Genomic DNA, 22,140 nt, shown 5'->3' with positions numbered 1-22,140 from the left:
TAGGGCAATGTACCCATTTCATTGCTCACTCAAACTCCAAAAGCAGATTTGCCACTCCTTCTTTCCATTGATCCAAAAAAGCTGAGTGCATTGTAAACAATTTGCTTACAAGCAACCAACACCTACACTTAGTTCTTTGGCTCAGTTGGTGGAGGTGCTGTTTTGCGTACAGTGAAACTGGCAATTGCTGTATCTTCAAAAGGCTATGGTTTGGTGGTTGGGAACACTAAAAAAAAAAAAAGGCCCAGAGCTCTGCTGCGTCAGTGCAGTAAGAAGAAAAAAATCTAAATGGGATAAGCAGATCTCATGGTGGAGAGCTATATGACAGCAGCACTTCTTCCCCTTTGCGTTGGGCTTCTGAGCCTCTGGCTGAACAGGAAACCACCAGGAAGAATGACCCATGAAAACTCTTGTCTGCTCTTAAGGGTGAAAGAAGGAGAGGATAATATATTGGCTGATCTGTAAGAAGAATGCTCCTGCTTCCTTGATTCTGACTTTTGCTGTCAGGTCATCTCTCCCCCTTTCCCTGGCACTTCATGCAGAGCATTGCATAGCCCAAGAGTTGCAGGCTGGGGCTGGGCGGATGAGCGTGGTGCCTTGCTCCTGCTCTCTTATCAGCCTCATTTGATGTGCAATTCGGTGTCTTCCAGCTCATTCCTGGTAACTGCTTTCAGCTGAAACTACAGCAGCTGCTCTGACACACAGCTCTGATTCAGTTAACAGGATTTTCAGAATTAGTGTTGACTGTTGTTATTAAACTTGAGGGGTAAGTGGAAGGGACAGTTGGAAGGGGAATGTTCAAGACCCTCAGGTGTGAGGGGAGAGAGGGGAGCCCTGGCAGAAGGGAAGAAGAAAGAACTGGGAATTATTTAACATCTATTGTGGGGTGAAGGAAAGGAGCACGCAGAGAAGATGCAGTGGGGTGTTACCCTGGTGGCCTGTGAGAGGGTCTTTATATAAGATGACCTCAGGAAAAGTGCCATAAAGAGTCAAATGAGGGGCCCACAAGTTTGCGTGTGTAAGAAGATAGGTGAACTGGAAAGACACAGAGGTCTTTGTCAGGAGACAGCGTGGGGAACGTGGGAAGGGAGGGAAGAAAGGGGGTTGCTGTGGTATATTAAAGGGAGTATGGAAAGGGCGAAGAAAGCCAGAAGACCATGGCATTTCCCGCCAAGCCAGGACAAGTGTGGTCCTGTAATATAAATTCCAAATATTATTCATCAATATAACTGGATTTTTTTTTCCAGACAAAACCCTTATCTTACCAAACCATCAAAACCAGAAAGTTACTCAGGAGGAAATTTCTATTTTGATAAAACCTGACAGAACTGTGCTCAAGGGCCACTGAAACCTGCTTGGTTTCCTGTCTGCAGCAGCTAGTAGCTCTGTAGCCTGAGGCACCTGCAGTCTGGGGCATCTCTGAGTGAGCTTACAAGTTCCTGGGGCTTGTTCTTGGAGTGCTGGCAAATCCTCTGAAGTGAGAGAGAGAAAAAGAAAAAAAACCCCAACCAACCAACCAAAACCCCCAGAACAAAAACCCAAACAGATTGCTTCTGTTTTTATTTTGGGAAAATAAAAAATGTTTTTATTTCCCATGTGTATATACAAAGCTTGGTGTGTTGGAACCTTGAAGCTATTTGATCAAATCTGTAATCATGTTAATTAAATATGCATGAAGCTGTGAGCGGCGGAGGGTCTTTACAGTTGATCATGCCTTTTTTTAAATTTAATTTTTATTTATTATTTTTTTTGTTTATTTATGTGTTTGATTTGCCAAAACTGTAAGTTGAAAGAATTTCTGAACTTTTACGCTGGGTTTCTGATCTCAAGGCTTCACTGCCAGGGAGGGTGGATGTGCTGAGTAGTATGAGATGCCTTGGTTGAGGTGGGTACCTGAGTGTTGCTCTCCCATGATGGGCATTATCAAGCTGACTCTTCTGGTGGGTTTCTCCTGATTTGTTCTGTTGTTGTTGTTGCTCCAGTTTGTGTAGACAGTGACTGCTCTGTGGGCAAGAGAAGTAATTTTACATTTTGGTAGTGATGGAGGTCCTGGGGAATTTAAGAGATTTTGTACAATGTTTTACTTTTCTTTTTTTCCATATCAGTCTTTCCAAGACTTTCTGGTATAGCTGTTGAACATCTGAGTAAATCTAAGTTTATTAAATATCTGGAAGTGCTTATAATTTTACTGTTTGTGTGGTATTTTTCATCTTAAGGATCGGAGGTCTAGCTCTGCTCAAGGAGTTTTGGATGAAAGGTCTAGCGTGCATGGTGCCCCAAGTCTGTGGGTGGGCATGGAGGGCCTGACTTCTCTGGCATAGTTATCCACACCTCTGTCTCCTCAAGTCTGGGCTGGGGAGACCTGCAGTACTGTAAGCAAGTTTTTCAGTATTTTTTACGCACGCGCGCACACACACACACACACACACACACACGTCTTGGCTGATCTGGTGGAACAAGAATGAAAGCTGGAACTAGGATAGCTTCCAGCCCTCTATTTTTTGTAGTGATCTGACAAAGGCAAGCAATCAAATCTGAATCTGGGTCATACCGGGACCGAGTATCTAAGCTGCGGTAGCTGCTTTTGTTTCTCGCTGATGAAGCCCATCAAAATAAAAATGGCAATAATTGCATCATAGAAACTTTCCATGCAAATGCTTTTCATGTATGAAAGAAGTTAGTTTACTGGCACCACTTTGGCATTCTGTGAGTGTATGTGTGTATGATAAACAAGAATTACTGTAGAACACATGATCCAGGGTGTTTGGGAGGGGGTGAAAAAATTTTTGAGCTCAGATTCCCTCTTTCCCAGGAGTTCATTCAAGTACCTTCTAATTTCGGGTGTGCGCCCATTTACTGTTGCCTTTGTATACAAGTAACAGAGTGGGATAGTTGGAAATTACACTAAAGACACCTTCTCTATACCTCCTTTTCTGGCTCAACATCACTCCTGACTCTTCTACATCTCCCCAAGTGATGCAGGGGGATGGGGAGTTGGGGTTGGAGCCAGTTCATAACATGGTGTCTCTGCCACTCCTTCCTCACACTTTTCCTCTGCTCTAGTGTGTGATCCTTCCCACAGCATGAAGTCCTTCATGACCTTCTCCAATGTGGGTCCTTCCTATGGGCTGTAGTCCTTCCAGAACTGCTCCAGCATGGGCCCTTTCTGTGGGATACAGTCCCTCAGAGACAGACTGCTCTAGTGTGGGTCTCCCATGGGCCACAGTTCCTGTCAGAAAACCTGCTCCTGCCTGGGCTTATCTCCATGGGCCACACGATGGGAGTCTGCTCCTGTGTGGGCTCTACATGGGCTGCAGTTTCCTTCAGGGCACATCTACCTGCTCCAGCATGGGATCTTCCACAGGCTTCAGTGTGGTTCTCTACTCCACCGTGGTCCTGCATGGGCTGCAGGGGGACAGCCTGTGTCACTAGGGGCGTCTGTGCTCTGGCACCTGGAGCCACCTCCTCCCCCTCCTTCATCATTGGCCTGGGTATCTGCAGAGTTGCTTCTCTCACGTTTTCTCCTTCCTCTCTGATAGCTACTGTGCTGTGGTTTTTTATGATTTCTTAAATATGTTATCACAGAGGTACCCCAGTGCTCCTTATGTGCTCAGCCTTGGCTAGGCAGCTGGGCCACCTTGGAGCAGCTAAAACTGGCTCTGTGTGACATGAGAGCAGCTTCTGGTATCTTCTTACACAAGCCCCCTCACACCCCCCCGTAGCCCCCTGCTGCCCAAAACCTGCTACGTAAACCTAATACGAGATGGAATATCTCAAAATCTGCATCTTTTTGGTGAGGATTTAATTACCTTAATTGCTTAGCTTTCTGATGGTTGCTGGGATCAATAGACCCTGTAAAATCAGTTCTCTGGAGCTTTTGGAAAAGACCTTGCCTCCAATCCAGTATATAATGGATGTTTAGGTTTGAATCTATTCCAGATACCACTGTACTGTAGAGCCTTTGCTTCCAGACTTACTTTCTACAAGAACTTGTAGAAAAAGGTCAGAACCCCAAACTGCAGCATTTTGGAAGAGAAATGCTTGAAACTGTGGTTCTTCTTTCCATAGCGTCTTTTCCCTTCTGGACTTTTCAGGGGTTTTGGTGGAAAAGTGGCCAAAGGAAGCATTGTAAATTTTGTCTTACATCTTTAAGGATCTGTTTTTGTTCAAGTGTACTGGCTTTCAAAATAATTGGTAGCATCTACAAAGGAAACTAGTTGTGTGACTCTGCTGTTACTGATCACTAATCTTGCTTAATCCTGTTGTGGATTTGCAATTTTTGTTTGCTTCATCTACTTTTGATGCTATGATATTACGCAGTATGATTCCAGGCATTTTAAGGAAAAAGTATTTTCTTAAAAATTAAAGTATTTCAGATTTGGATAGCTTGTGGCACTGGTACTTAGCTTCTATCCCAGTTTTTGTTCACCCAGTTGGAATTAAGGATGCATTTCCACCTAGTTAGGCTGGTCAGATAAACAGATTAAAGTATTGGGAGCAGTCTAGTCAACAGAGCTCAACCCTTGTTGCAAAACTTGCTAATGTGGAGAGGGAAAGCAACTCCTCTAAGTAGCTCTTGACACAGCCCATGCTGCTGCAACCAGCAACAGACATCCCCCGCAAGTCAAGGAGACATTCTTCTGCTGCGGCAGTGTCACCGATACCCTTCCTGGTTGCCTCCTGCTTCTCCAAAGGAAACGAGGAGCTGTGGCGTTGTGTGGGACAAGTGAGCGTCTTTCCCTGCCTGCAGTGCCAGCCTGGCCCTAGCTGTAGGATCTGCTTTAGCAATGTGGATCAAAAGAGGAGGGGGTGTCCAGCGCAGTTCCAGTCTCCATTTCTCTCTTCGTAGGCCTTTGCTCTGGGCTTCTATTAGCTGTGAGCCATAGCTCCTGATGTTGAAGCTGCCTTATTTAAAGCCATATTCATAGTAGTTCAGTGCAGTTTAGGCATATGTGTACAGCGTTTTAAACTTGAGCTAGCTGAAATGGAAGAATCAGAGATTTGCGTGCTTGTATTGGGGCAGGGACACAACTGTGTCTTACAGCAGCTCAGTCAGGACTAATCCAGCTGCTCTCTGTATTGCAGCTGGCCAGCATTGTACCCTAACTCAGCTACAGTATACTTGGTTTAACTGTTGAAGTGTCACTAGATAATGCTCTTCCTGCAAAGCCCTGAAGCAGGACCTGGTTTTTGGAAGGGAGCTTCCAGAGGAAAACAAGCCAAACTACTCCCCCTTTTCAGCCAGACAGCCTGGAAAAAGTAGGTCAGAGTTGGCCAGTCTTCTGCACATGCAGATCTTCACGTGGCCGGCAGCTGTAAGATGTACGGTGTGCCTGACAGAACAGAACCAAGGAGGAGACCTGGAAGTATCTCACAGGAAGGAGATAGAAATGTTCCCATTGGGATCCATCCTGCTCTAGTCTGTGGTAGGGTGGCCTGGATGGGCAACTGAGTCCCAGGGTGACCGAGACCTATTTAGTTTGACTCTTCCTGACAGCCCTTGTACCAGCCCTGCTGTGAGTCATCTTGTGTAGTGGTCCGTGCTCCTCGTTAACCATAGCAGATGCCTCTGGCTCCAGAGCCATAGGCTGGTAATGAAATATGCATCCTTAAAAGATGTGTATCTTCAAAAATGAACCATACTAGTAGCAACCGCTGCTGCAATGTCTACTACAGATCACAGTCTAACACTGAGGCAACTGTAGACTAGATTTCAGTTTCCTTTGCCCTGTTGTAGTTTTAGCGAGAAGCAGTGCTGGGAGGTGGAATTTGTGTTGGAAACAGGCTCATGCGTTCCCCAGTGATCCAGATGTTGCTCTTTCCGGTTGCAAAAAATATATTTTCAATGAGAACCAAATTCTGTCTCTGAGTAGTTGCCATGTAGTTATTGAGACACGGACTGTTTCTGTAAAATGTTTGTGAAAACTTTTCATCCTAGAGGAAGGCTCTCCTGTTACTCCATTACACTGTAATGATAACATTAAAGCAGTCATGCTGGCTTAGCGCAGGGATCCATCTTACCTGATACTCTGGTTGAGGGACCTCCTTGTCTCTCTGCTTGAGGCCCTTGCCATGCTGTGACCAGCTGCAGGAGAACAGAGCTTGACAGTGGCTGGGAACTGTTTGTTTCATGTGCTGTCATGTCTCCAGGCAGAACTTTGTGGTGGGGCTCTCCTCCAGGGACTCATGGACACCACTGTTGCTCCAGTTTGAGCTGTTCACTTCCATTTAGGAGGGGTCTCCCTCCTTTTATTCCATTTGTCCTCTGTAATAATTTGATTTCTTCCTGCTCTTTTCTTTTTCCTCTCATCCCCCTTCCCAGGGAGGGCTTTGAAGTTGTGTTAGGGTTGAGCTAATGCCTGATCCTAAGGGAGAATCGGGAAGAACATCAGTCATAGTCAGATACAAAGGAAAAACATGAACGGGGTAAGCATGTGGTACTTCCCAAGCACTCTGCTGTCGTCAGTAAGGGACTCCCTGAGCTGGACGTGCTTCTTACGTAATTAGTAGCCCTTGCTGAGTTTCTCGTGCATGAACTTCATCTCTCCTCAGTCTTCTTGTGCACAGCTCCTTTGATAAGGAGTTCTGTAGGTTGCTGTCTATTGTGTGAAGACGACTTTTTATTTGTTTTGAAAATGTTTTTTTAAAAGTGTGATTTGAAGCATCCTCTGGTTACTGTCTTGCATTTTGTGGGATGCTAACTGTTCCACATATCAGTCTGTATCAAAAAGAAGTTCTTACATATAAATGGATGTGTTCATTTATCTATTTCTGACTGGAAGGGAGGGAAAAAAATCAGCCTTCTCATCTTCATCACTACAGAAAGGAACGCTGTTGTAAAGCCTGTCACTAAAAACTATGCTCTGTCAAAGCATCTGGCCAACAGTGTTACAGGAAAGTTGAAATACAGGGAATGTCTGCTTAATGCTAGGTTGTATCATGCTTAGCTGGACAGATTAACTCACCTGCACAATCAGCCCTTTCCCTTTATGGACCTGTTAACATGGATGTGCACACACTGTTCTGACTAAGCATTTTGCAATCCATTCTTCAGTCCTGTAAATGAAACTCCTGTAATAACCCGAGCGAGCAGCGAGGTTGGGGCAGAAACAATTCACAGGTGTCGCTTTGTTTTTGAGTGTCCTGTAATCGCTTGTATTTGCAATGATGATGCTTTTACTAAGATGTGGTGTTTATGTAGCCATCCTGAGCCTATGCTTAGTTACGATTCTGCCCAGTTAGGACAGCTCCAGGTTTTTAAAATGATCCTGACAATTGTCTGAGTTAATAAGTCAAGGGAAGATCCTTTTCTCACTCAAAGGCCTGGAGGCTGCACCTCATCAACATAGTAAATCAAGCTCTAGGGCTGCTGGTAGAGGACCAAAACCTCTAAAGCCTTTTGATACCAGACACAGATCCAGTGTAAACTTGTTCTGCGGATTCAGAAAATGTTGCCAATTTAAATTTTTATTAGCAGGCTGTATGCCAGACTAGGAATAATCTATACTCCATCAACTAATATAAATCTGGAATAAAAGTCATAGTGTGGGTTTTGAGTAATTTATCAGGAATGTGATGATATGCCTGAACCTCCTCTAGACCAAATTATGACTGCCCAGATCTGGCATTACTGTGGACCCACAGTCATAGCTGAGCTAGGCAGGCACGCTGCCTGTTCTTTCTCTCCTGCTTGTGTGTTTGTTGGTGGAGTGAGAAGTTTCACAAATTTAACACTGAGAAGGCTCTTAAGACCTAGGCATTTAAATTGACTTTAAAAAAAACCAAAGCCCTTAGTTTCTGGCACACTGCTAGAAAAAGATTTTTCTCTGGGTTATTGAAAGCTAACATTTTAGTCACTTTTCACTGCTGTCTGTCTGCAAAGAGAACTGTAAAGATAATCTAGAGAAGTGAATGGTTTTTTTTGTTCTTGGCACTTCTAATTTGGTTTGAACCTATGGAGGTTCAGCTGACTGGTTTAGTTTTGGTTTTTTTTCCTTCCAAGGCTGGATCAGCGATGTGGCTAGAGGTGTCCCACCCCAGTAAACTGGGTGGTAGTACAGTGCCTGTGCTGGGAGTTCAGTTCTTTCCTTCACTTAAGTAACACCAGAGATGAAAAGCACTGTAATAAAAGACAGTAATAATCTCTAATAAATGTATTACCCAATTACAGGATTTCTCATAGCATAGCTGCTTCTTTGAGAGCTGCCTTACTTGTAGTCACCTTCCGCTCATGAAATCTTGCACTGCATCATCCCCTTTGCAAAATCCCTCTTGAAGATGAAGGCCAAAAGCCCTGGCATTGCCTGTAGTACCTTAAACAGAGATAGCAAATAACCTGTCACCTCCTTCTTGGGACCCCTTACTAGGAATGTCTTTGTGTACTCTTGGATATTTTAGGTTCCCTGTGGTCTTCTGGCATGTTTCCAGACTCTTGGTCTAGCATCTGTATTACTGCTAGCCTGCGAATTTGGTCTGTTTGAAGACTCTCAGATGTATCTGCTCCATATGAATGGGAGGCCTGAATTCATAGTGGACTCAACAACAGTCCTCTTTGAAAATGGCAATTCAGAACAAATCTAAAAAGAGAGATCAAAACTTGAGCCTTATGGTTGTTAGCTACTGCAGAGTTTTATGGTATTGAATGGAGGGCTTGTGATTGTGTGGCTGTGGTGGTTTTTAAAGCAAAGATTACCTACGAGGGTAACAAGATGGTTTCTTATGTGGCAGCCTGACACAACCACTTCTGCTCCTGGCATTCCTGGGCTCCACCTCTTCATGCAGGAGAAGAACTTGGTTTCCAAAATCACACCACCAGCCTCCGCAGCAAAGACTACATACTGGTTCGTTGCCTGAGAATTGGCAGGGAGGGTGCACCAAGCTGATGTGCACCCCGAGGACCAGCAGCCTGGTCGGACTGCTTACCACCCCTTGGTCCCACCACACAGCCAGGGGGTGTTGCTGGCTGCTCAGTGGGGGACCTTGTGGCACTGCTTTTTGTCTGTTTCTCCTTGCCTGTCTGATACTGAATTAAGTGATCAGTTACTGGTGCCTGTGTTCTCCAGGAGACATCTTTATTTAGGCCCTTGTGTTAGTCTGTCCTTTCACTAGCATGCAGCAGAGCAAGGGTAAGCCAAGTCTAATAATTCATATATTTGTTAGTATGTTGTTCGTGAGACACTTTTATTTTTTGCAATTATTGATATTTATGATTATTGATAGATACTATTTTATTCCCTCTTTAAAAACTGGAATATCACTTTAAACTGGGAAAAAACATGATTTGAAAATTCATTACATTTTCACTTGGCTCAAGCAGAGAGAGCAAATCATATTTCCATGCCACTGCAAAGCATATTGAGCCCCATAAAATTAACTATTTTAATAAAAAATATTATTTAATAATAAGTAATTGAGTTGTTCTTTTTGAATACACATTAAAACTGTGTTTCTTACTTAGGAAGAGATTCATGTACTTGTGCCATGCTGGTTTATTGCGATTGATACTAGTTAACGTTCAACCTGTTGGAAATGCCTTCATGCCCCCTGCTTTGGGTTTCTCTAGGGAATTGGTAGGTTTGGTAATGTCTGTAAAATTTAGACAGCAGCGAGTGTGCTGCACAGCCTGCTGCACTCCCTTCTCCAGCGAGATCCGCTTGTGCGCAAGGCAGAGCTGGCATTTTTTAGTTTACCTCCCCTTGGAAGACAGAGAGGTAGTCCAGCAATGCCTGTTCCTAGCTTGGCATCAGTCAAGCCACTCAGCTGCATGTAACTTCGTACTAACAAAGTAGTCTGGTTAGTGTAACTCTTAAGTAACTGTAGTGCAGTAAGCCAAAACCATGGTGGAAAGTATTGGGACCTAGTGGGCTTCTCTGAATGGGGTTGGACTTCATGGTAGAGGGTGTTGGTTAACCACAAGGCAAAAAAACTACAATGGACCAAATTAACGTAGTTCTTCAAGGAAGTTCTGCCATGTCCTTGCTGTAATATTCCTGTAATTGCATAAACATGGTATCTGGAGATCATGGATCCAAAAAATCTGGATCCAGATTTACTTTCTATAATGGGGATGCATATATTAATTGAAATTAAAGTTGATATAGTTGTATTTAACATCCATTATGTTTGCAAGTGTTTACGACGTGCTCACGTGGCAGAAAAAAGACAAATTCTTATGGTGCAGAGTCTTCTTGCAGCAAACCAGATTTTAGAATACTTCAAGAACTTTGCATTTCTTTCAACTTTTGGTGGACAAATGAGAAAAATTTTAATAGATGATGGTAGTGGCTTCATCCTTGGCATTTTGTATTTGAACAGGCTTTCTATAGTTTGTCTGTTATGCTATTGAAATTGGAATGACTGAAATATATATTTGAAATATTAATTATATTAATATGAGGGCCTGATGACAGTCATCTCACCAAATAAATAATGTAAGATCCAATGGTTTCCAATCATTATAGAAGAGTTTACAGGTTTCTTTAATAGACAGATTGCTTAAAGCATTGCTCATTTTTAATGTGAAAATGATTGATCCTAATTACTGTCCATTGTATGTTTCACTTCATGATTCATAATGTAATTTAGAGATAGAATTCTATAGCAATTACTTAACCAGGTGATAAATTAAACAAAGAGAAGTCAATGAATCCTTACTTCCTACCTCTCAGCTATTTCTTAAGCCATTGTGTTTAAAAAGAGAAGTTTAGATGCCAACTCTGCTTTTGTTACTGGATATCTGTCTTCAGCCCCTAGAGATTTGCTGAAGGCTTTAAATCTTGCAAGGGATTGTTAAGAACATTTTGTTAATTACCTTTATAATTCATCTAGTTTAAGCTGTTCGTTGCAAGACCCTCTGTTATTTCCATTGACATCAATGCTGAAACTTGATTTTATTTTGTAGTGTAAAAGCGGCATTTTAGACATACTTGTACTTAGTTGTCACTTCATATTATTTTTTTCCTGAGAAATACTAATGGAGTCTGGTCCCTCTATTCTGGAGTGTTATATCTATACCATTATGTATGAAGTGTGATCTTTTAGTTGCATGCACGTATTGAGGCACTTACTGTAAATAGTCAAAGAGTGCCAGAAGAGAGGAATATGGAATCATACCATGCAGTTGCTATCTTACGGTAGTGCCTGTGTCCATTTGCAAACCTTCCAAGTTTTCCATTTGCAAACCTTCCAAAACTTTACCTACAATAAGAAGCTGAGATGCACTGCAGGTAGCTAACCAACAAGGAGGAGTCATGTGAGAATGCTTGTGTAAAGAATAGAACAGAGCCTAGCTGAGCTGTATAGAAACTTCGGGGTTTTTTCAGAAGTGTCCTGAGAAAGAAGTACACCTTGCTTCTTTTGAAAAGTCTGTGGTTCGTAATTCAACTAGTCTGCCAAAATAGAAAAGTAATTGTATGACAGTGTTACTTCTACACAGATAATTCTCTTGTATTGACTGCACTTGCAAAACACCACCTGTTGACCCATAAACTGTTTCGTAAAGGTGCTGCCTTTTATAATATAAAAAACTTTTAAAATCAAAATACAGGTAACAGCAGTGGTCAAACTACTTTTCACTTATATTTTCAGATTAGTTTTTTGGAAAAAACACACTTGGCAAATTATCCAGCAAAACCGCAAACAGGCATAAATACATCCATGCAAAAGGATACACACTCTGTCTGTTTTATCTGCTTTTGATAACTTTAATTTTTGAAATACATTAAGTCGATACTTCCGTATTACTTGGCAGATTGCTGGTAGCTAGTTTTTGGTCCCCTGCCAATAACGAGGAGTAAGATTTTGATTAATATAGTATAGCTTATAGCAATACCTTAATCAGAGCACACAGTCTTCCAGTATTTTTCCTCTTCATCTGAAGAAGGAAGTTATAAAATAATAGATTTTCATTTTCTTAATTGAAAATAGCACAAAATAAACTTTCAAACATGAAAGGGCAGATGATTAACTCTTTGCCTCAGGTCAAAAAAGATAATAAAGTCAGGGAATGAGGGTGTGGCTTGGCAGTACTGAGTTACGAAGACTGATTTTTCTAAGTTTAGTTGTTTTGTGCCTTGGGTTTAGTTTCTTTTTCAACACTTACTTGGAGCCTGTCTGATAGGAAGTTAGTAATAGTATCTGTATGCCAACTGTGCAGCGGGATGGGGTTTCCACATGCTTCAGGATTTTGAATACAGATAGGAAACCATTTGCTGCTTGTGTTTAAAAGCAGAAATTAGACTTCTGTAACTTATAGTTAAGGCTGATCACATAATCACATAAAAAAACTGAACGGAAAGGGAGGCATTGACGTTTTGCCCAGAACACTGTTCAGCACCAGTATTCTGGTTAAACCACAAGCTTTAGTAGACAAGTTCAGTCTCTTGGCAGAGCAAGTCTGTAGTGTTCATTGCCAAAGTAGTGCTCAATATCCAGACTGACCAGATGTGATCTTGTCACTTTTGATTTTGCTAGATATTTTGCTGTTTTGTTTCAAGGGGCCTTATTTCTGGCACAATTTTGTGTTGTAATTCAGGGGAGCTAATTATTTCAGTAAAACGTAGCAATTAGTTACATCTGTCAGTGAGAAACCAGATAAAAAAAAACACTTGAGGGTTGATCCCCCTGTTCCCCTGTCTTTAAAGAAGAGACAAGATCAGACAGATTCTTAGGAGCTAATAAAGATTTGCTATTTAAAGGCTTTCCACACTGATCCCCAACTTTAAATAGCTGCTTGTTAATTATACAGGCAGTGTGACCTGCCAAATCGTAGCAATTAGCTAAGCCCCACAGATATGGTGTAAAACTCAAGATGTTCTGGGGAATGCTGTAGCAGTCCAAGGACATTCTGACACAGTGAAATCTTTGAATCACAAATATTTACATAAAAAATTTTAATTGAGTAAGCCGAAGTCTAGAAGGTTTGTTTACTGTCACTAAAGCTTCTCTAGCTAGAGGAATATTTAATTCAAACCACGAGCCTTGTGTATTATTCTGCATCTCCAGAGATATTTGAAGTACTTTGTGTGTAAGTTCAGTCTCCCTTTATTTTTGGTGATGGCATCAGAAGATGCATTAATTCTGGCAGGTAGTCCCCCTTAGAATTGCTGGGAGGCCAAACACTTTTACTTTGGATTCCGTTCTGCCCCGGTACATAGACAGAACTTCCTAAGTGGTTTCAAAAAGCCTTTTTTTTGGTTGTTGGGTTGGTTTTTTTCCAAAAGACGATTGATTCCCTTTTGAAAGTATCAAGCTTTTTTGTTTTGTTCTTTTCCTCCTTCTCCCAGCTGAAATGACCATGTGGTTCTGGGCCTCAGCAGTCTCACTGATAATGTTGTACTGAAATCCAAGAGGCTCTAAAAACATTTGACTTTGTTGAAAAAAGTATCTTTAGACTTGAAGTGTGTACAAGGAGGAATGTTCAGACATGTTTCACCTAGTAATGCGTTTTAATCTCTTTCAAAAAGAGATCTTCAAGGAAAGGATTCTTCTTTGTGGTGGGTGTTGTATTTGCTTGGAAAGGTTTCGCTAAAGCAGAGGACAAACTTTGCAGAGGGGACGCTGGAAGAATGTGTGTGTTCTACTACAGCAGAGCAGGTGGCTTCTCATGGTCACCAAAACCACAGAAATAACCTCCCATGCTCTCCTGTGAAGGATTTGAGCAATGCTTTAGAGAAATCTGTAAAGGGCTACATCGGCCTTGGCCTAATTTGACAGGAAAAAAAAATATCTTATTGTTCAGAAACCCCCTCACTGGACAGGAAAAAAAATTACATGCTTTAGCTGTTTGGAAAGGTAGGATTTTTAGGGCTGCCAACAATGCATCCTCTGCTCTCAGGAATGGCTGTTACTAGACACATCAGATGAGTTTTGTCAATGTGTATTTTTCGCCCACTGATAATTCTGATTAGCTATAGTTGCCGTAAGTTTCTATATTTTCAGTTAGTGTTCTGTGCAGTTGTTACTCAAATATACTGTGTAAATAAGATCTTGTTTCTGTGGTGACCTCCAAAAGCTGTGGTGATTGCAATGGCTTCAGATTTGAGCAGCTCTCCTTATGCTGTGTGTAGCAGTACATAACCGGCCTGGCTGATTTTCTTGAATGGCAAACCAACAAAGGTGAAAAAGGATCCAAAACTCTACCAAGCTGCTTGTTTTCCTTAACTGAAGGCTGGTTTTGTGTAATACTTATTTCTGTGACAGAGGCCAAAGTAATTAAAGGCTAGAAAGAGAGGAAGGGGTAAAAGCTTTCTGAAATAATTGCCACTGCCTGGTGAAGTATACATATTTCCAATAAACATCAGTCCCAGTGCCATTCTGTTTGTTCAAGGCTTTTTTTCTCTGCTCTTATATGTATAATGGCTGTTTCTTTTTGGGAGATTGTTACTATCATTGTATCATTCATATATTTGTAATTTATTTAGTTAAAGATTTTCCTGTTATAGACTATGAGGTGATATGTGGTTTCACTTTTGTATTGATTATTACAACCCAAACCTGAGTTTTGCCTAATTTGAACGTCTCTCTTGATCTGTAGTGGACACTCCAGATCCCTACGTGGAGCTGTTCATCCCGTCTGCACCTGATTGCAGGAAGAGAACAAAACATTTCAATAACGATGTGAATCCTGTGTGGAACGAGACCTTTGAGTTCATTTTGGACCCCAACCAAGAGAATGTTCTTGAGGTAAATCGCATGGCTGAGCTGCATCTGGGAAAACGGAAGTGGTGCAGTGTCTGCAAGGTTAAAAATACGGTAGTTTGTACGTGTATGGCATCTGTTTTCTCAAGATTACAACTTTTTTTAGAACATTAAAGGCTGGGTTTTACCTTTAGGCATGATGCTAAGCAAGAGGTGTTGTGTAAATTGAATTATTCAAGGAGTAGCCTTGAGAGTCATTATAAGATATGCCTCTGAGTCATCTCTCAGACTATGCCTGAGGGCTAGCAGCATACTGTTCTTTACATCAGCCACAAATTATTTTCGCCCTGCTTTCTACGCTGATTCAGCTATTATGGACAGTCAGTAGGTGCAGGTGAAGTCAAGCCCATTCCCTGCTTCTCTTATTTGTAAGATCTGCAGGAGCTACAGCTGAAATAACTGATGTGATCTGTAGTAGCTCTTATGATACTCAAAAGATGAGTGGAATGGTAACTGGGGAATAGCAGGTAATAATTAAAATATAGTCCCTTGGTTTTACTAGAACTGTATAAAGACTGGGTCAGATTGTGCTTGTAGTTACACTTAGGCAACTTCTCTAGTCATGTATGAATTTATTGAGTACAAAACTTGGTTCAAGGGTTTTTAAAGGGTAAATTAAAGTCACTGAAAGCAGTGGTCAGTGGCTTACCAGCTGTCTTCTTGGGAACAGTACCACCTCTTATACTCTGCATCTTTATGCATTCTTACATGAAGAAGTTTAGATGCTGGCAAGCCATCGATTTTGTACTGTTACATGATCTCAGATATTTTTGACCACGTGGAGGGCTGGATCGTTCACTTCCTGCTGTGGTAATGTGACTGCCTCATTGCCCACCAGGGTGAGAACCCCCAGTTATTAGAACACCTTTTACAATTTGGCTGACATTTTGTAAGGTGTTTCTCAGTTTTTGGGATCTTTTTTTTCAGTTGTTGTAAAGTACAGGATTTTACGAGCTGGCATGCTGTTGATTTCCAGCACAGTATGGCCACAGCATACTGCCAGGTTCTGCAAGTCTCTTTCTCCTGTAACAGAACATAACAAGACTGATTATAAATAGAACTCAGAAATGTATCTTTACAATAACTAAAGGCTGTTGTTGATTTCTGAGACACGTGCTGTAAAACTCCATGAAAATTGCCTGCAAAGAGCTGGTGATGGTGATAACATGTAATAATGGTGAATCATGGACCTAGTTGACACATATATTTACATACACATATATGTGTTCATGGTAGACATTCTCTTCACCGTGTTTGGTGATGTTTGTGTGCTCCCATTGTTGCACGCACACACAGTGCCTGGCAGAGCCTTTGGATTCTGCGTGGAGTGCAGCGTCCAAATTCAAATCTGTGAAACCACCTTCCCACCCAAAACCTCTGTGAATTCCCAAGCTTACACAGACTCTGCAGTCTTCTCAACTCCTCAGATTATTTTAATCTAAATCTTTAATTCCATCTCAAGTGCACTTTTCACTCTGAAGTGTAAGAAGCTCTCCAAAATCTGATTAAGAAGTTTGTGCTGTTACTGATTTTCAAAGACATCCCTCAGGGATTACAGCGATAAAGTTCTGCAAGGAAACAGAAGGAATGTAGATGCCATTAAAATAATGAATTCTGTCCTAAAATACAGTTCATCATTTCAAAGCATTGCTCGTGGCACAGGATGAAGAAGATTCTTTATAGCTGAGAAGAGGCGGAACCCAAATGCAGCAACTAGTTATTCAAGTGATTGTATCTTGATTCCATTTGGTTTATGCAAAAGAAAATAGTCCAAGCCGCAAACATATGATAATTTTGAAGATACAATTCCACAGAGTGGAAAAAAATCATAAGCCAAATGAGTTCAGAGAACTCATTTAATAGAAACCATGTAAATGGTAATTCGAAATTCTTTCTGAGTTTCTTACTTGAGAATTTGGAAGGCTGCCACTGAGGAAAAAAACTGCTAGACGTAGACCCACATGGATAAGAGCAAAAGCATTGAAAGTGTTCTGTGGTATCCACACTCACCTGTGGATAGCATCACATTTTGAAAAGGTATATGCTCTGACATGGAGAATATGAGAAGAGACTTGAAGATCTGGCTGACTACAGAGAAAAGCTTTGTGTAATTCGGAATGCTGTACATTTGGCCAAATCATTGGTATAAAAATCTTGGTCTGTAGATACAAGGCTAGGATTTCTGGATTCTATCTTCACTAAAAAGTTGTTGTATGTTTTTTGGTGTGTCATATTTAAAACTATAGAAGTTTCTCCATAGAGGAGTGTTCCCAACTGGAAATGTGAAGTAATTGTATATTTGATATGTATAATGTGAAGTTATTATGTCTGCTTAGAAGGGTGGTGAGATATACTGACAGAAGGTTGCTCAGATAAAAACCCCTTTGTAAATGGTGCTGTCACACTCATGCCAACTGCATGTCTTGAAGGTGCCACCGACACTATACATAAGCTTACCCTGTTTTAAAAGAAGATGTCTGTTGGCATTGGGTGTGTTAACTGGGTTGGGTTAGGCCTATTCTTTTTCCATATAGGGTTTTTAAAAAAACTTTAGACATAGACTGTATGGAATGAAAAAAGGGATTTATCAAAGTAGATTTGAATACCCGTTAATTTTTTCTAGGTTACCTTGATGGATGCCAACTACGTTATGGATGAGACTCTTGGCACATCCACATTTCCTATATCTTCTCTGAAACTGGGAGAGAAGAAAGAGGTCCAGTTAACTTTCAATGATGTAAGTTGCAACATTCATGGCTTTGTTGGTGCAGCTTTGAATATGATGGAAAGCTCTTAAAAGAGCACCTGAATCGAGGGACCTAAACTATTGTGTAGACCAGGGTGTACCACGTTTCAGTCCTTTATTAAGTGTCTGAATTTTATCTGTGCCGCATTCTGGTGAGATAAAGCTGCTTCACAAATCCGTAGAGAATGGTGCTTATAAAGGCCAAGTGGTGTGGCCTGAGGACTCTCACTGAGTCTGTTATACAAGTATTCCCCTCAATCATTTTGTTGAAGGGTAAGGAAAACATTTGCCCTGCTCATGATACTGGTCACAATTAGATGTTCCTAGATGAAAGGAAATCTGAGACTATTTCTGATCCCATCGGTCTACCTCAGTACTACGTATGTATGTGTTTTCTTAAGATAGAACTAAGTTTTGAATTCAGTAAGAGATTAGAATATATCATGGAGGGGACAAGGGTGGCAGCCTTTCAGTCAGGAAATCGCTAAATATTTTGGGGCACAGGACTGGTTATCTCAGATGAGGATTGTTGTCTGTGTATGCTGCTCTGAGGCTCATTTTCTAAGTATTCACTGTTGACCGTGGTTAAACACAAGAGTGCTGGCCTAAAGGCACTGTATTTATCTTCTTACAGTCCTTCTGAGAGGAGAATTAAGAGGAACACTGCCATTGAATGCCTTAGTTGTCCCTGCTGAGAGAATCCTCCTTCAAAGTCTAGTTTCAAACTTTCACTTGCTAAACCAGTTTCTGCACCACTTGATTCAATCAATTTAGTTTAATGGTCTTTGTAAGCGTGAGAGGTTATGCCAGGTTTGCTGGTCAGTATATTACTTTTACTATTGATGCCTGTGGCTTCCAGAAAGCTAACAGAAATTCTTTTATTATTACATGTTTCGCTTTCAATAAATGGCTTTTTTGTAACACAGCCCTAGTTAATATGCAATAATGCAGTAATTGGATTATTGTCTTTAAACACGTACACAAAACAGATGGAGTCAGTCTAGCAGGGTTTGTCTGCCTGCACGGTAACTCCTGGAACTTGTCAAATCTGTGTGTAATTGAGCTTGTTTTGCATGTATTAAAATACTGTCATTTGTAAGAGTAACATATCACAGGCCGTTCTGAATATAATTCAGTACTTGTATTTATATCCATCACATCTGGTTATCTTTATATGTATGTATATTGTATGGATACTGTCTGCGTTTCTGTTTTGGGCTATGGCTTATTATATGATCAGAGGCCTTGATTTGACTGCTCTGCTGTTCTCCACGTGATATAACTTTAGAAGTGTTGTTACAGCAAATAACTGGTCAAGGCCTATTTACTGGAAACTGGAGAGTCTCATATATAAGATTCAGTGTTTGATTAGGCATAGCCTTAGGGCAGCTGGAATTTTGATACCCTCCTATTTTTTTCTTTTTTCTTTTTTTTAAAGTTCCTGCATATTTATTTCTCTTTAAGTGCTTCTGTAACTCTTGGACTTCTGGAGTGTGGGCTGACTGCAGATGCTTGGTTCTGCTAGGCTTGAGGTGAGGTAGTGAGAAAGAGCTGAGGAATAAATTTTGAAAACATAGTTTACAAAGCTCATGCCAATAATATAAGGCCTCATCACATTACAGATATGCTTTAACTTCTCATCAGCACTCAGCAAAACTGGTAGAGAACATGGGGGGCAAAAAAGTGAAAAAAGCCAAATACACTTTGAAATTTTTAAGCAAATAGTAAGGGAACATCAAGTCAGGTTGAGCCTTGTATAGACAATTTTATACACAACCTGTATTCCTGAGATTTCTGAGGCAGTCTGTATATGGTATAGAAAGTGGCATGCTATTCCCCCATTGGAACATTTCAGTTCAAGGCTTTATTTAATACTGTGTGTGTACTTTTTTTCAACCATTGGATCACTGCATGGTTTCTGAAGTGCTTTCTAAATTAGTAATATCAGGTGCTGGAATAATGTAATTGCAACCCTGTCTTTGAAGTATTTCCGTAAATTACTCTTCACTCTGTTTCTTCATGTTCTCTCTTTGTTATTTCTTTGCCTTTTCTTTCTGCCACCACCCTGTTAATATGCTGCCTCATTTACAATTCCCATTTCAGAGGGCAGGAGTGGAGTGCCAGGTCTTACCTGGCCCGTCAGCAGGTATGCGAGATGTGGGAGGCCAGAGGCAGCTTTGGGCTTTTGTATCCTTAAGTACTCTGTATGTGTCAAGCAGATATTCAGTCTGAGGTGTCCTGGCTCTGTCTGTAGTGCTCACATTCCGCAAACGGGGAAGATAATCCGTCTATAGCTAGAGGCAGAGTGAAACAAGGCACTGCTGAGTGTTACAGTCCTACAGGGCTGTACCAGTGTGTCAGTGGCCATAGCATATGAGGGAGCTCGGGGAGGTGAAAGTGCTTGTCCATTCTGTCTTAGTTCTAGCAACCTCATACTCTTGGATTTTGCCTACCATGCAATTTGTGCATTAACCACCATTTTTTAACCTCTTGCCTGCAGGCAACCCCTTTTCAGTGCTCTATGAAAGGCAGAGGAGACCAGCCTGTAGCTTATGGGTCAGGTAGTTCTATGTGTCTAAGTGAAATCATTATGTAGGGACATTTATTAATTTACTTGCATCTTCCAGAAACTTGTAAACCATCACTCTTCCGTGAATTGATAATTTAAGCATATTTAACGGTGGAAAGCGCTTGGTGGCTCTTGTGGGACAGAGAGCAGTCATTCCTTTACAAGTCTTTTTTTCAGATACAAGTTGAGTATGAAGTTTACCCAGTGAACTGGAAAGCAAGTGGCAGATAGACTGTGGCTGGCAGTAGAAACAAAAGGTCATAAGTGTATGAAGACAATTTGATCCCTTCAGGCCAAAGATGAATAGCACTGTAAAACAGTGATTGTCAGTGGAAGAAAGCCAAGACCATGGGATCTGATGAATGAAAGTTAGGACCTAGCAGCACCTAGCAGCATTTTCAGTGAAAATCACATTGTATGCTTTTAAAAAAATATATTCCGTAGAAACTCATTCATGAATTTCAGAAATGTCCTCCTTTTTAAAAAAAAAAAATAGTTTAAAAAAATATCTGACGGCAATAGTTCTTTTGAGGTGTGTTTGTAGGTTTTTCCCTCTGTAAGTGGTGTAACCATATTTAAATACTTCTTGTTTAGGTCACAGAAATGACTTTGGAATTGTCTCTTGAAGTATGGTAAGTATCCCTTTTTTTTTTAAAAAGTTGGAAAATGTATTAGCAGCAAAGGTATTTTTTATATTACTCTGTTTGTTAGAATTTTCTTAAAAACATCTCAGGTAAAGTACAAATATTCCTTGTTCTAACATAGAAATACCAAGTACTGAAAAGTCAGGGAATTGTAAAATTGAGGGTTATTTTCACATTGTAATTCTATCATGGACTTAAGCACCATTACTTGGACTAAAGGTGTGCCCTTACCAAATGTTTGCTGGGACAAGGCCATCATGTATGAGTTTATCTTCCTGGTTCATGTTAAGTGCTTTCCTTTTCAAGGGCCTTTTCTCTGATAAACTCACAGACATCAGGTCCAGCTGTTATCCTCATTATTTTACCTTCTGCGGTAACTTTGCATCTCATGTTAACTTCCAGCATATATGGATGCTCGTTACAAAGCTGCCCCTGAAATGTATTTGAACGTTAATACAATGCAGTGCTGAAGTCAAAGGTGGAGGATCTCTGTAGGGCCAGGTTTTCACCATGTGTAAAGCTAAGCAGTTTCCTACCTTTGTTTTTTTTCTCTCCTCTCTACCTGTCTTTCTCCCTCTTTCTTAGCCTATCTAGGCGAAAGACCAAAAATTACTTTGAAGTATTATCAGAAAAATGTCTTTTAAGTCTAAAAATGAGTAACTGAGAGCAAGGCGTTTAATGAGTCTTTTTCTGTCTGTAACTATAAATAGCATTGCTGAGCACTGTAACTGCAAATGTAGAACTCTTTCATAATGACTCCGGAGGCTGACAAATATCCCCCCGGGATAATTTCTGCTCATCGCTTTGTACTAGTAAAGATGCATATTTGGGTGGTCCTTGAGACTACCCCCAAGTCTTCCAGGGCTCATACATTACAAGTATTTCATATCTTTGAGATTAAATGAACTGAAGATGCTTGGCTATGTCTTGTTGCTCTTAGGCAGTAGGCTTTGAAATATGTTAAACAAAAGGATCTGATCAAGTTCTGCTCTGTTATTCTTGGATGGCCACGTGGATTTTGGATTCTGTGTGGACCTCTTGTTCACGGTGTCATATATACCTTTATGGAACATTACTTGTAGGTCATCTTTTCCCCCCTTTTACTTAATCCCATTATTATTTTACATAATAGTTTTTTGAAAAACCGAGGAATTACCATCTGTGCTTAAATAGATCCATTTCACCATTTATTTTTTCATAAAGGACTCTTAAAAATGCTGCCTTGCAACTAATGTGTCAAAGCATTCACAAATATTTTTAACTCATTTTTGTAAATATGGAAATTTCAATGATGCAGATACTGGGACGAGCTTGTACACTCTTCTTGCTGCTCTCTGCTAGAGGCAGTGCTGCTGGAAACTACTGTAGTTCAAACGCTTTGAATGACGTACAGGCTCGGTGAGTTAACTAGTCCAAAAGAGATGACAGTTCAAATTGTTTGTCTCATATCCATGAGATGAGAAGTGGGAGCTGAAATTGTAGCT

The 22,140-nt window shown here is 40.9% G+C and overlaps 1 protein-coding gene across 2 annotated transcripts in view; it reads left to right on the top strand.

Moving 5' to 3' along the window:
- Window positions 1-22,140, top strand: part of PLA2G4A (phospholipase A2 group IVA) — a 67,466-nt gene that overhangs the window by 8,062 nt on the left and 37,264 nt on the right. For both annotated transcript variants that reach the window (XM_040610430.1, XM_040610431.1), the window contains exons 3-5: window positions 14,534-14,682; window positions 17,321-17,434; window positions 20,607-20,644. In XM_040610430.1, the coding sequence (XP_040466364.1) occupies window positions 14,534-14,682; window positions 17,321-17,434; window positions 20,607-20,644 (301 nt within the window). The remainder of the gene's footprint in view (window positions 1-14,533; window positions 14,683-17,320; window positions 17,435-20,606; window positions 20,645-22,140) is intronic.

This window comes from Falco naumanni, chromosome 11 (assembly GCF_017639655.2).
Source record: "Falco naumanni isolate bFalNau1 chromosome 11, bFalNau1.pat, whole genome shotgun sequence".
In the NCBI taxonomy this organism is placed as follows: Eukaryota; Metazoa; Chordata; class Aves; order Falconiformes; family Falconidae; genus Falco; species Falco naumanni.
The sequence above is the reverse complement of the archived record's forward strand: the minus strand, read 5'-3'. Positions and strand labels throughout refer to the sequence as shown.